Genomic DNA, 15,591 nt, shown 5'->3' on the forward strand with positions numbered 1-15,591 from the left:
GGTGGCAATAGCGCACAGAGCACTTGGCCTGGCAATACTTGGCTCGGGTTGGGTGCACTGCTATAGTCTATGTGATGGGCAATTCATTTAAAAAATGACTGTCCTGTCAGAGGCCTTCCTTAATGGCAAACTCTGAGCAGCATATGGGTCTTTTTTTCTTTTCAGTGTTTAAGATGCAAAGAAATCTTGTTAACCTATATTTAGTCTATTCCCACTGTCAACAGCTCATACACAAAAGCACACGTACAAGCGAGTTAGTGTGAAACCTTACTGCCTGCCACCGGTCGCTAAAGTGCCTTGCTTAAGGACAGCTGTAGTGAGAATTGAGGCTGTTTAGAAAACAAATAAACAAATACCTGTTTTTTTATGTTGTTGTTGTTTGTTTATTTTAGTTAGGAGGGGCTAAAAACTGTCCATTGTATCACAAGAACTTGGGAGGCTGTGTGCAGTTTCGTCAGTCCCGTCATTCCCTGTTATTTATTTCACTGCTCTCTGTGATATATTCAGAGGCTATTCGGAGCAGTAAGAAGATGATGTCAATACTCTGTCTCGCACACTTGACAGCCGAGCAAATTCAATTGGACTGACTCCGCCTTGCTCATGCGGGACTTGTCCACAGGCTTTTCATACTACCGCGTGCCTATCTGATGCACGCCTGGTGCTCTCTGACGAAGTCTCCCCGTTCTCCTCCAGTCACTCAACCTCATCACCAGTGAGGAGCATTCTGACGCACAGGACCAACGGCAAACAGGACTCTTCCCGGGAGTGTGTGCCCACGGAGCAACATGTTCCCAGCGTGGAGACGGGGAAACCGCACCGGGAGCTCGACGGTACCACTGCGGACCATGACTACAGCTGGACGGACTGAACCGGTCGGACAGGTGTGGGTGTCCTGCTGGGTTCTGCTGCTGACGACTTGTGTCCTCGGCGCCAAGGCGCAAGGTAAGACGCGCAAGTCAGTGGTTTTTATTCACACCGGACTGCTGCTGTTAATAAAAGCAAAGAAGCGCGCAGGAAAGTCTGTGGGAGATGTAGGTATGTGACTAATGTCAGTCAAACAAAAACTGTGGCAAAACTGTGTGCGTTTTCAGTTGAAAAAGTCACATTTGTTACAGGACAACCACACTTCAATTCGTCACTCGTTAAATTAATTGCTTCAGACAACGCGTAAACTGTCGGGGTTTCTTCTCCACAACGTACCCCCACTGTGACCACGGGGCCACTCGACTGCTCCAAACGCTCAAGGAGAACCGCCTGGCTTCTCAAAAAGAAAAAGAAAGAATAAAAAAGTCGCTAATATTTAGAGTGTAATGTAGATATGTTTTGTCTTTGTGTCATAATAGCTGAAAAACACCAGGTGTCTGACTTAATATTCATGTCATAACGTGTTGTATTCCATGCTATAACTGCTTTACAATGTATTATTTATAAGATTAAGCCTCATAAAATCAATCGGTCCTGAAAACCTCAGAACATTTCACCGTTGCTGAAGTTTGATCTTCCCCATCCGCCTATAGGTAGTTCAGCAGATGCTGTTATTAACGTGCATGAATATGGCTATGGGACAGTAATGCAAGGCCTTTGTTTGAAGGCTGTGCTGCTGTGCTGTGCCTCTTTTGGTCCTTTGTAGTCTCCCACTTAGAGAGTGTGTGAAAGTAACGGGCTTGACGCAAAATGAATCCATTACAAAATATGTGGTGTTCATTTCTTCCTTGCACAGTTAAAGATGTAAGGAGGCAGGGAGACTATATCTGCACTAATTAAACAATTACTGTGAACTGGTATGACTTCTCACTTTACATCTGTTCGTGGATGTCCTCTTGGCCAGTGAGAAGATAATGAGATCTATAGTAAAAACTAAATAAAGACAGAAAATCAGAGAGAGCATTTCCACCTTGCTTTCTAATTTCACAAATGGAAAAGCCAGTTATCACAAGAACGGAAGATAAGTTTCTAAATAATAAAATGTACTTTGTGGGCTCACTTGACTTTGAATTTCATTAGTAATCTGAGTATATTTGTATTGAATCGTGTTTAACCTTACTGTTGGAATTCAAACACAGGATCTTTTTTTGGACAGCAGGTCTCGCAGAAAGATTAATGTTTGACATACAGAGCCGTGAAGAATTTACTTCTATAGATCCCAAAGGATGAAGAAAGTCTTGTTTTGGAAGTTAGTTCATATGAGAAGTGGCTCTCCTATGCGCGCGCCATCTTATAATCACAATGCTCAGTGAATCAAAGTGCTAAAAGCAGCATAATCCCTTTGCTTGTTTGTCTTTGAACAGGTCGCATTGCTCTAAAGTGCTTCCAACCTTATCTGAAAAGAGTCTCAGGCGTCTCTTATTATGCAGAGCACAGTTCCTCTAACAGTTATTAGCATCCTTTTCTCAAACTAACATGCCTGGAGTCTGTGAGGATCTGTTGAGCGCTTCTAGGCTACTTGACAGGGCCATACCTTTTCTCCCCAAATGGACCTTTTTCTCATCTTTGCTGTTGGTATTCTGGCCCCTTGAATGTTCCCGGGTGTGCATTAGCATTGGTGAGAGATTCACTCTTCAGTCTGCCTACTCTTTCAATTGAGAAGGGCCTCCTCTATTGCGCACAATTGCTGCTTTTGGTTCTTTAGTGAAGATGCAGTCGCAGTCTTTGCAGGGGGTCATCTCAGCATCCAGAGAGGTCTTGTTTTTCTGAAGCTGGAAGCAGATCTCCTCCTCATGGGGAATCCTTGTTTGCAAATGAGTGGCGGTGCAACAGTGCCTCTGGATAAAGTTAGACATGCTGTAGTCATTCCCTGAGAGGGGAGAACCTCTGAGGATGTCATAAATTAGGTGACATAGATGCACGTGCTTTTCCCCAGGGAGCCATAGGTGGTGTGAACTTGTTTTTCAGCAAGTTCCTAGCAAGGCTCCAGCTGTGTTATAAAAGCTGGTTGCTTCAGTGCACAAGAGGATACATGATAGATCCATGGGGGAACCTTTCTACAGGCTGCTCTCAGCAAGCCATTTTAAGACTCATTTAGAGCCCCTCATCAAAATACCAAGTAAATTGATGTGAGTTTTTGTCTTCCCCTCTGTATCTCCTCATTTTCTCCTCAAAGCCCCTGCTGCTGAAATCTTTCTTGCAAGTGATTGTGTTTTTTATGTGCATCTTGTCGTGCATTTGTAAAAGTGTGTGTGTGCGTGTGTATGCTTAGTGGTGCTCATGTTCCTGTCTATTGAGCTTTAATCTAGATAGCAGCATTGACATTCTGCCAACCGGCAGCTGCTATAATTTTCTGGACGTACGTTATTATGCAGCTTGACAGCTGTCAGCCATTTCCAAATCTTTAAATCTTATGATAATCCACCATGCTTACAAAAAAAGCGTTTGTTTAAAACACTCTGAATCCTTGTGTGATTAAAACTCCCTGCTCTAATGCGGGCACCAGATCATAATTCATCTACATCAGTGACACACAACTACGCATGCATGCATGCAAAGTGCATCCACAGAAAGATACAAAAATCAATATGTACAAGATTACACAACTCCATCAAGAGAAATATAATACAGTTTTAATGGAATCAAAGTCATCTTCCCACAAAGACGGATGACAGACCTGTTCGTCTGCACCCACACATACAACCCTCCATCACAAATAATAGAAAGCTCAATCTGTTTCGCATGTAGCTCCATAACAGTAGACCTGCATAGTCCCATTGTTTCGACATTGGCCTCTGGCATCTGATTTTGTGATATGACAATAGATCATGAGATCTATCGGTGACAAAATCACAGCATATTCCAAAACCTGAAGCTCTTTGGATTGTGTTGGGAGTCCTATATGTGGCTTGGTGATTTGGGAGTGCTGTAACTTCTCAGCTGCCATTGCATAATTGCATGGTGTACATATTTATGACATATGTATCTCCCTGTTTGGTGAAATGCAGTTAATTAAACATGTTGACTGCTCCTGAGAGCTAACAGCTGCTGAAATTTGGACTAAATGCTTGTTTACTTCTCAATTTGGCTCATGCCAGGAGAGACCTGCTAGTGGCTTGCACAGCCTCAGGTGAAATGTGGAGGCAGCCTTACGACTTCCAAATCAAACAGCTGCCTTTTTTTTCTTGCCTTCATCTCTGTTTTTTTTTTTTTTTTTTTTTTGGGTGGGGGTGCTTTTTGTTTCTGTTGCCACAGGAGGCTTTATCCTCCAAGATAGAACATATCACAGCTTAACTGGGGGGGGGGGGGGGGGGGGGGGGGAATGAAATGGTGCTTTCGAATGACTGAATGAAAAAGACAGACTTTTTTCCTTCTAAATTAAGGGTAATATTTTCCCCCAAAAAAGAAAAAAAGGAAATACAAATGCCTCAAATGGGTTTAAGTGTGACAAATGATTACAGTCAAATTTATTGTTGAAGAACAATGGGGCTGTTGTGCTGTCAACGCTTTTTAGCTTCAGGAAGCCTTTAATTGGCTCAGTCGAGCAGCAAAACTGTGTTTATAGTTCATAAAGGAAATGTAATCAAATTAACTTGTACTGCAGGGTTTTGGCATTCGCCCCTTGCCCAGTAATTGCCATTTGCCCAAAGGGCTATGGAAATGGCTATTTGCATGCAGGAAATAGTCTTATCTCCTTCCATGTGTGTGCTATGCTGATGTCTGCCTATCAGCATAGCAGAAATCAATACTTTCTATGAAGAATGAAGGTTTTTGGGTTTTTTTTGCTTTTTTTTGCTTTGTGAATGTTTGGGACTTAGTGTGAGCCTGAGAATACAAGATGTGGAAGAACCTGTGGGATCTTCACTCAACAAAATTGTGTTATCCAGATTGATTCGTTACCCACAGAGAGTCCTTCTTGTCTTACTGAGTCAAAAATACAGTTTGGGCAAGGTATAGGGTACTCAAATTAAATTTTTCAATAATAACGGCATTGATCTGGAGGCAAGCTCTTCTTTTGGGGCCCATTTTAATCACATAGCTGAGAGTAGTTTCACTTCCATGTCTCCTTGTTTACAAATGAGACTTGGAGGGTGGAGTGCTGCAGGGGAAAACAGGCAAATTCTTCACATATTAATTCTCCTGGCTAAACGTCTAATCAATTTGACACAAGGCTGAAAGGCACCTCAACTATCAACAACAACAACAAAAAATGTCTCAAAAAAGGCCCTGAGCTGGGACGTAAGCTCAAAGAGGATGTGACCTTGAATGCTAAAGGGAGGGGAATGTGAAGGGGCACTTTTTGGTTAATTTGTGTAATATCATTTTGAAAAGGCAGCAGGATGTTGTGCATGCGTCTTCATCAAAGTATTATTGTAAGGAGCCATATGAAAGCCTTTAAAATTGTGTCAATACTTTTGTCCAGGGAAAAGAGAGATTGTACTTACCGACTATTCTTGGACCATACATCTGCCTTCAAGCCCCCAAGCTGTTCCATGTAAACATTTAAACAACACAAAGGCAACTCAAGGAAAACCATGGTGAGAAACAATGCTTTTTACAGCATAATGTGCTCACTGAATCTCTGCTCTCATCCAGCGTGCCCCTCCTGGGGACTGGTGAGTGTATTCTTGTGTTGTGAATAAAATGGCAAAAGAGACAAAGACATAGAGAAATGGAGGAAAAAAACTGTGGCGAGGCGGGGGTGGCGGGTACATTTTTTTCCTCCTGTCCTCATAAAAACAACTGGCGGTACAAGTATCTATTTTCTGTGTCCGTTCACATGAACGACTTCACATCTTGACATTCTGCTCCATTCTTGTCCTGACTTCAAACCAAGCCAATAACGGCGCTACTACCAGCTGTGAGTCCCTGCAGTAAGTGATGACATGAATAGGCACGCCGATATTGCTGTTAAACTTGGTACAGACACCCAGAGTCTGCTGAACAACAAGCTCCTCAACATATGAAGCTAAAGAGGTCCGAAAGAGTGTGTATATTCCTGTCTTTGCTTCCAGTGCATTTTTTTGTTTCCAATGAAAGCTGTGTTTTTCAGGTGATATAGGCACCTTTCCTTTTATTCTTCTTGCTTCGACCATGTATGAATGCAGGGTCAGTTGGTAGCTTTTAAGATTAGGCTTAAAACGTTTTTGTTTTTGATAAAGCGTATCCTCCCTAAGTTACACTACAGTAGGTCTAGATTATTGGGGGATTCCCATGATGCATTGAGTGTTTCTTTTTCACTCACCTTTTCCCACTCTCTGTGTTTATACACCACTTTGCATTTAATCATTAGTTATTATTAATCTCTGGCTCTTTTCCGGAGGGGCAAATGGCTTCCCCTCCCTGAGTCTGACTCTGCTGGAGGTTTTTCCTGTTAAAAGGGAGTTTTTCTTTCCCACTGTCGACAAGGAGTTGGGGGGTGTCATTTGATTGTTGGAATTTTCTTTGTATTATTGTAGGGTCTTTACTTTGCAATATGAAGTGCTTTGAGGCAGCTGCTTTTGTGACTTGGGGCTATATAAATAAAAGTGAATTGAACTGGTTGGGCAGACTAGTCCAAGGCAAGGTTTTGTCTGTAAAGAAGGAGTCTCAGTGTTCCCCAATCGCAGGGCTGAGTTTGCTGCTCTGCTTCGCAGCAGTCTTACCAGACCCACTGGTGGGCTGAGAAAATGTATCTTCATGCCTTGTGCTCATTATTGATTAGGGCCAGAGCTGCTCCTCATTCGCCATTGTCCCGTTCTTTGACACATGGGATTTCACTTTGTGGCTGATTTTTCTTTTTTTCTTACACCTGCCATTTTGCACTTCTCCAAGATAGTAGGGAGCTCAACATCAGGTCCTCCCCCCTCCCCCCCCTCTCATGTCATGGCTTGACAGTACTCCACCTTCACTAAAAAACAAATGGTGTGCTAGAGAGTATCTCTCTTGCATCAGGGGTATCATTGCAGATGTTAAAGCATGGAACAGCCAAAGGCATCAACTGAGATAAATCTACAGAAACTCATACCTACCATCACATCCAGCAGAGCTTTTGTGTTTGTTGATAAGGAATTCTGAGCTGGTAGGCATGGCAGAGTGGAGCAGGTTGTCATTGTAGTATGACGGCACTTTAATGTACATATATCTTTGATCGGCGTCCTTGCCTGTGACATCAGCAGAGTGTCTCATAAGAAGTGTGATGGTGACAGGCACTGACAGTGGTACTGCTGGCTTCTTCTCTATGGCTTGTGTCACATCTGGATTCTCTTTTCTTGGCCCCTCAGTACAAGCCACAAAAGCGCTTCAGGTGCAAGACTAAAAGCATAAGAAGGGGTTCAACTTCAGATGAAAGCTGAGACAAATGCTGTTTACTCCTTTTAAGGAAGGTTGCATGTAGGTAGATATAGTCACACCTAAAATACAAACTTCAACGTGATCAAGTCCTGGATAAATATGTTTTTTCTGCCATTTTTCCTGAATGTATTAAGTGATATTGTGTTTGACCATGTCCTTGATCATTGCTTTTTCATTTATCTGCCAAGGCAAGCAATGCCTGGTAAAACCTTACAGTACTTAATCAAAATACACACAATGAACAAAGCCTCCGGAAAAAAAGGTGGCCTGAGAGTTTGACTGTGTGAATGATACAAATTATGCAAGTGTACCGTACATACAAAATCAATACAGTCTGGCAGCTCCTATTGAAATTGGCAAATTGAGAAACTTGTGGTATTCATTCTTTTACATGCTTACAGGATTAATGGGCGCAGAGCCATGGAGAGCCAGTGTTTGACAATGAAGCATGAATCTGCCAATACGCAAATCGAGTTGGCCATGTGTTTCTGCCTGGAATGATTTAGGATCAGTTTGGGAGAGCTCCTCAGAGGTTAAGTGGGAAGTCTGTGGTGCACTGCACCTCTAAAAGCAACCAATACTGACAAGGATGAAAGAGATCCTGCGTAGATACATTTGCCTATTTATTTTAATTTCAAAGGCAGCTTGAAAGAGGAATCCAATAAAGTGTCTTTATTGCTTTAATGCATGTTAGCAGATGCACAAGCATGCACACGGCAAAAGTGTGCAAGTATGCTAATAACCAAACACATTTCCTTATTCAAACACATGCATTGACACAAATACGTGTAGATTGTTTCATTATCGCTAAATAGAGCTTTCTCAAAAGACCAGTATTTGAATGCTACTTTCGGCACAACTAATGAAAGTGGGGCACAGCCATGGTGTCTCGTGTGAATAGACAAAATCAGAATCAGCTTTTTCAGTGTGAGGCGTCATGTTCTGATGGTCCTCTGTGCAAAACACTTTCCAATTTAACCTGTCTCATTGCCATGTCGCAGTCACTGCCAGCTGCAGTGAGGTGGAGGAGAAAGAGGAACAGAGAGAGAAATGAATATTACTAAGGATGTTGATGCTGGGTGGGGTATTGATGGAGGAAAGAAAGGAGAGCGCTGCATCAGTGGGGCAGAGATTGCTGTGGTGTACAGTAGCACAAATCCTAAATTCTGTGCAGATCCGACGGTAGCTAGGAAACAGCTGACAGTAAAATGGGGGGATCAAAGGGATTAGTGTGCCCAGTTTGAGCCCAAACAGTAACCCTTCCACTTCTCCTACTGCCAGCCTTTTTATACATTTACTGTTGTATTTCAGCACTTTACTCGGCTGATTAGACACAACCAATTTCTGGTTATCCCCCATGAGTCTAATTTTTTAATTTGGAATCACCCTTTTACACACTCTTTAGGTTTTGCGTACTCTCACAGACAGCTAATATTTATGAAAAGGTCACGGTTTCAATTTTAGATGAGGAGCAGGCTGAATGGACTCTTGCACACGCATGCACATGCACATCCGTAGACATAAACACACAAACAGAAAGAGGCTACACTAAAATACAAATGCCTACACGCAAGTAATCCAGACAAAACAAAGACATTGCATCTGAAGGAAAAGGATGCACATGTCAGACGCAATCAGTGCTGCCTTTTGTGATCTGAGTGAGATTTCCTGTCACTGGGGCTTGAGACGCAGCCTGTTTAATTCTGCAGGGGACTACCATATCCCAGATGCCTCGGTCACTGTCTCCTCTTGTCTCAAAGCCAGAGTGAAGTAGCTAAACAAATGGGCCCCAGTGTGCCCTATTGGGGACATGCACTGTACTGCACCAGCAGGTCTTCTGACAAAATTGGACGTCTGTCTCTACACTGGAGACTCTGCAACCTCTTGTATGCACTATGGGCTGAGACAGAGCTTCACTCAAGAGAGTAAAGCCAAATCAGATTTGCATCACATACGACACATATGATAGCTCAAAACTGATTTGTGATGCCCGAATTAACCGAAAGCATTACTGCAGCAACAAAAGAAGGGCTGGCTATTGTTGTCCCTCTTAGTGAGTAGATTGTACACGTGGAGGCCTCGGGCTACATTTCCACATCACTGTCCCCAAATCTTTTGTCAAACTGCTGGTCAAGCTGTTTGAATTTGTAAGTGGTGGTGGGGTGGGTGTGCTTTCAAAGAATAACTTCCTCATTCGGTGAAAAAAATGTTTGAGCACATATTTTATTGTAACAATACTGGACATGCTCCTTGCCTGTGGCACCTACAAAAATGGGGAAGTCAGCTGGATTGTATCAGTTAAATGAAGTTGCTCTGGCCAACATGGAATTCAGTAAGTAGTCTTGATTTCCATTTCTGTGATCACTCAAGGGGTTGTCATTATTAGATTACAGTGAGCAAATTGTGAGAAGAAATGACCAGTCAAAAATGTGTTCTCTTAGTCTTTGTTACACCAATCTCCAGATGCTTTAGAATGAATATGCTTGCTCTGTTAGGGGAGGAAAGCTGCAACTTAATTGTCAAGCAAAGAAACAGAAAGGAACAAAGGTAGTGTAACAATAGGTTTGCATGATACATGAGTACAGGATGTAGAGCTGCTAGAACCGTATCCATCACTGTTGCACAGCAAGTACCTTTCTGCTTTTATGTTCCTTTGTGGGCTTTGCTCTTGATGTTCCAATTTTATTACTGAATGTTGCTTTATTACTGTGTATGTTAAAGTGGACCTAGTCTTGGCCTTACTGCATTAGTGAGAAATAGGGAAAAAGGAAAAAAAAGACATGATAAGGGAAACTACAGAGGGAACATTTACCCTACCAGCCTTCTTGCAAACAGACTGCAGAGCTGACATATGCAAACTCAAAGGGTGGCGGTGTTTAAAAGCTTTAATCATACCACTGCTCAGAGCCCAATGTGGCGTTCCTCGCTGCATCATTGAAAGCCTGTTTTATTTATGTTGTCCAGAGTGAAGTACAGTGGAGTAATGGGGGGTGTGGGGGGATGGGTGTGTGTGTGTGTGTGGGGGGGGGGGGGGGGGGGTGCATTGTGCTGTTGATTTAAAGCAAGGTGGAGCAGAAACAATGGCCATGAAAAAAACATGGCAAGGCTGTGAGAAGCAGCCCACTTCCATCACTTAGGAATGCACAGTGCCCATAATGGTGCAAGAAAAAAATGCATGGGCGGCATACAGAAGAGCATCCGCAAATGAGTCTTCATGTAAACTTTATTTTATTTCAAAAAGTACAGTCGTGTCGGTCTAACCGGGAGAGCCGATTTTCCCAGCTAGTGCAGCGAAGGATCATGCGCTCATCATGTGCCCTATGTGGCGCATACAAGCCAATCAAGCCAAAGTGTGGAGTCTTTGAGCAAGCGTTTGAAGTTTTGTGCGAGCCTAATGCCTAATTGCTCTCATTAGCAGCCAGCGTTCACACAGTTATTCTGCACAATTAACCGGCTGCCACAAAGATGTCATGACGCAGAATATTGCAGTGGGTCAAGGGGAAAAAAAGGCTGTAATTAATTCTCACTTAAATTAATGATTTCATATTTCAAAGGCTTTTACAATAGCATTTTTTGGTGTGATTCCCTGAGGGAAAACCACTGAGTGGTTTTTTTTTGTGTCATCTGGAAGTGAGGAAGTGTGCATAGGTGATGGAAATCAGTAGCCATTGTTGTTTGACAGTAGGCACCTTTGCAGTGATTGCCTGTGTTATTAATTTGTGCGATGAGAGGAGGCAGGCTCCTCCAGCCTCTGATGGTTACGCACCGCATTAAAGAACTGCTGCTATGAATGACACTCAGGACTAATGAATATGAATACATTTATAAAAATAGGCACAGGCTCCCCTCTCATTGCAGATTGGGAGTGACAGTCACATTGGCTGGGCATGGTTGATGAGAGAGGGAACCGGTGCCCCTGGAGATGGAAGATGTTGCAGGGATCAGACAAACAGCCACACACACACACACACACACACAGGTGAATGCCCCGGCATGATCATACTTAAAAAGGCTCCAACATTTAAGAAAGACACGCTTGTCATTTCATTGTTATTTCACGATAGTGTTTACTCACTGGATGCAAACAAACCCATGTATCAAGCATCTCTCTACCTCGCTGTTATATCACTGAAATTATAATTATCACAGCATCCATCATAGCTTATGCCTCCATTTGTGCACGATGTCACTGCACAAAAGATCGGTTAATATTATGTGTGAAATATTGAGCAGTTGGGAGGCTTGAAAGAGGATTTCTTTTACTTTTGAAAATCCACAGGTGTTGCATTGTTAGCTTGTGATTTATGCTGCACAAACAACACATTTACATTGCCTGTCAACCAACTTATAGATTATATCCTGTGGAAACAAAGTGCAGCAATTTATTGTCATTACCGCACGATTCATTTCTTTGAGATTGACTTTGGGGACATGAAGATATGTTAATTTATCTCTCTGTGGTTTGGCATTTAAGCACAGTCATTACCGTACATGCCCATTAATAATGAACCACTGTTAACTCAACATGAGCGTTCATATTGCATCCAGTATATAAAGCAAGGAGAAAGGCTTTCAGTTCTGCACTTGGCTTTTTTGCTGCAGCTGCTTGAAGCAGATTTTTTTTTTAATTCTCAGTATGAAATGTATTTTATTTTTCTTTTCATCACTATCAAAAGCTCTGTCTGTCAGTCTTCCCATCCTAAACACATAAGAGAAACTGAATAGTGTGTGCTTCCCTTTACACAGATGAGAGGTATGACAAACAAGGATATGCAAATGCTTTCATCTGTTTCACTTGGTTGGCAACTATTTTAATTGATTAATTGAAGATGTTTATTTGATTGGTTGCGGCTTAATAATTCAAGATGTTATCTGTCAAGCTGTTCAATTTAGATGCAACAGCGTGACTGTTTCCCCCTCATCAATAAGAGTTAATGTCCTTATTTTTTTCCATTTTTGAAGCACAGGCAGAACCGATTCCTCAAAGATTTGTGAAGGACTTTGATTGAGATAAGTAGGATATTCATTGCCATTGACAGACGTAACCTTGGTGAGTGTTCTTTGGCAAGCACTTGAGGAGCATGGCAGGCTTTCAGTGTCGGACACTGGGCATGACTGACACCATGGTGCTAACCTTGGGCCAGGTTCCTGTAGAGAAGTGGTTCAGTATTTAAGGCCCAGAAAAAACTCATTGAGCAACTGACTTAACTGGGTTAGACTGCACCAATGGATGCAAGCCATCAAGTTGAACTAATTAACAGCCAAAACAACCTTGGGAGCTGCAAACAACAGTGTAATTGCAGCATTTGCTCACCCTTCTACATTCATTCCCCAAATATTTTCTGCTGTATGTTTTAGGTGTTGTGCTACTCAGTTCATTCCTTTTTGCTCTTGAGCAACAGTTACTTCTTTCTGTTTCTCTCTCATCAGCTGAAATAAGGTTAGAAGTTCTTTTTCATCACATTCTTTCTGCTGAAAATTGGAGGATCATAACAGAAAGAAGAAAAAAAAACAATATCTGTTGTCCCAGAAAAAAAACCACACACATTGGTTTGCAGGGTTGTAAAGAGAGCGAAGAAAAGAGCAGATGCAAAACCAATCTTAGAGAAATGCTCATCACTTAGGATGCCTACAACGACTCTGCTTATTGGGGCGACTCACTTATTTACTTGTTATTTCTATGTCGGCATGTCTGTGTTGATGGTACTGCCCTAGAAAGTGAATGTTTGTGCTTCTGAAACATGTTCACATAAATCAAAAACAGCAAAAAAGGAATTACTCAAAAGGGAGACTCATCAAATTCTGTCAGATTTGAACTCTCATACCACTGAGCCCCAGGGATTCTGTTTGATTTCCTCTCGATTCAGCAATGCTGCGATTTTCTTCTGAGGGTAGTTTGGCGTGAGCTGCTACTGGGGGTCAGGGGCCAATTCAGCCTTATTGAATAATAAATAAATAGAAATGTGTTCCGGTCGTAGCTGATCCCTGTTGTTTCTTCTCCTCTCGCTTCCCTGGGCGGATAGACAGCAGCTGGAGCCTTGTATTCTCTGTAATGGCCTGTATATATGCAGGGTTTCATATTTCAATCACCAGCACGGCAGTAGAAATTGGTGCTTTAGGATGAAGTTGAAATTGGAAAGTGGCTATCGTGTCTGCATGAGGAAACACATTTGAATCCCAGTGGAGAAGGTGCTTGGCAGCTGCATCTGGAACACAAGCGGACAAGTTCTTAGCATGGGGAGTTTAAGGTGGAGCCACAAGTGCTTCGGTTTCTCGCAAGCCATAGAAAAATCATTTTTCAGTGGAGATTGCTTCAGGGACACGTGATTTGAGGAAGTCTTTCATAATAGCACCATAATCAGTGATTCATCATTCAAAATGTTATTAAGCCATAAGTGATGTATTAGATTCTGATGATGTAGATGTACAATCACACCGTTAAATGCCACAGAGCTGTCTGTTCATGGCAATATTAATTTGTGCTTTAAATTTATTGGCTATAAAGTCATGTATGGAATGCTATGTGCATTCAAGAGATTTTAGTAGTTGTGCTGTGGCACCATCTGAAGAGATTTACCTTTTGCTGTCACTTATTTCTGTTCCTCACACACTCTCCTCTCTGCTACATTAACTGAATTTTCATTATGTGGCTAATAGTGGAGCCTTTGAAGAGAAATGATCATATTTAATTTTCTCGCCTGAGAAGGAACAAGTCAGTGAGGAGAGAGCGTAGGAGAAGAGTGTATGGGAAAGATAAAGGCGAGGGAGAAGGAGAATTAGATCAAGCGATGAATGGAGCAGCACTGGGGCATTGAGTTTGGGACATATGGAGGGAGGTGAGATGAGTCTACAGATTACAATATGATTATGTCACTCTACCTGCCTGCATTAAATTGACCTACACCTGCATCTCATAACTTTCCTAACTCTTAATGCAAGTAGAGTGTATCAGGGTGCATTATTCTCTCACCTACAAGAGTCCCCTTGGAAGAAGGGGATCTTTCTCCTTTACTTTTTTTCTTTTACTCTTTGCAAGAGACGGATCAGATTATGAGAGGGGGGAAAAAAACCTCAACCAGTGGCCGCAGTGGTATTTCTTCGCTCCAGCAGCTTCGGTCCCCGGCTGTGTTTATCGCTTTATCGATTACCATCACAAGGCAGTAATTTGCCAGGACTTGCAGGGACATGATTAAAGATCCGCTAGCGATGCATGGTGGCTCAAGTTGGTGCCAGGGTGTCATGTTGATGAACACATGCTGACATACATACACGCGTACACACACACACACACACACACACTACTACATTGGTAAGCAGAGAGTACTTGAAGGAGGAGGTGTAGGGTGCATTGCTGTCATAGACATCAATGGCTTTAAATCTCCTGAGCTAACCTTTTAATGCTCTCAGATCCTTATGGCTGGCTGGATAATTGATTGTGTTTGGTCTAATGGGATTAAGAGGCAGTAGTGGCCTTGGGCTGGACATAGTGGCAGTGATGGCAGCGTTGGTAGTGGATTGGAAGATGCTAGATAGGGGCATATAAAGTGAATGAAGTGTGGATGGAATTGAGGGAGCGATATCCTTCGAAGAGTGAGCATGTGAGGAAGAGAGGGAGACAGAAAGAGAGTGAGACAAAGAGGGGCAGGATGGAGACAGAAAAGCATCACTTTTGAAAAGGATTGAGAGAACAGAGAATAAAAAAACAGGGTGTATAGATAGCTGCAGGTTTGCTTCTCAGTCCATCCCTAATTAGCTGTACGAGAAAACCAGGGAGCTGATGGTATCCCCAAGTGAAAAGCTTGTTAGCGTAAGAGATGCTATCTGCTGGCTATTGGTTTTGGCTGTGTTTTGCTCACTGGGTGACTCACTGGGTCTACGCTGTTCAGCAAGATGAAAGCAATGGGAAAATAAGAGCCAAGGTGGTGAGACCCATCCCCCTCTTATCACCTGGGACAAAGCCTGTCCCATCCTAACATATCAACAGCACTGTGCTTTCGCTTCATCCTTTACACCAGAGCTTGTTGGAGTGTGTCAGTTTGCTAGCCCCCTCTTTCTACTCTGAATTATTTTTAACTTTCCTTCACACTTGGGATGAGATAAAAGCACAAGTTTGTGTGGGAGAGTAGTCAGGGATGAGGCTGCAGTTAGTAAATTTTTGCTGGAGTTCTCCCTGACTTGTCGCTCAGTATATTGCAGCTGTTGTACTGTGTGTGGCCATATCATGAGCGCACATTAAGCAGCACGAAGCTGTCATCAGTGGGTTCATTTTTTCTTAAATACCTACCCTGTCTCTAGTACAAAACACGTGCGTCACCTCTTTCAAACTATGGCACA

The 15,591-nt window shown here is 42.6% G+C and overlaps 1 protein-coding gene across 2 annotated transcripts in view; it reads left to right on the forward strand.

Moving 5' to 3' along the window:
- The first annotated feature begins 639 nt into the window (after positions 1-639).
- Positions 640-15,591, forward strand: part of LOC146671755 (protein sidekick-2-like) — a 90,929-nt gene continuing 75,977 nt past the window's right edge. For both annotated transcript variants that reach the window (XM_085404109.1, XM_085404108.1), the window contains exon 1: positions 640-942. In XM_085404109.1, coding sequence (XP_085260235.1) covers positions 786-942 — 157 coding nt within the window. In that variant the 5' untranslated portion in view covers positions 640-785. The remainder of the gene's footprint in view (positions 943-15,591) is intronic.

The sequence above is a fragment of the Rhamphochromis longiceps genome, linkage group LG4 (assembly GCF_057381845.1).
Source record: "Rhamphochromis longiceps isolate RC_006_pf linkage group LG4, R_longiceps_female_GT1.1, whole genome shotgun sequence".
Lineage (NCBI taxonomy): Eukaryota > Metazoa > Chordata > Actinopteri > Cichliformes > Cichlidae > Rhamphochromis > Rhamphochromis longiceps.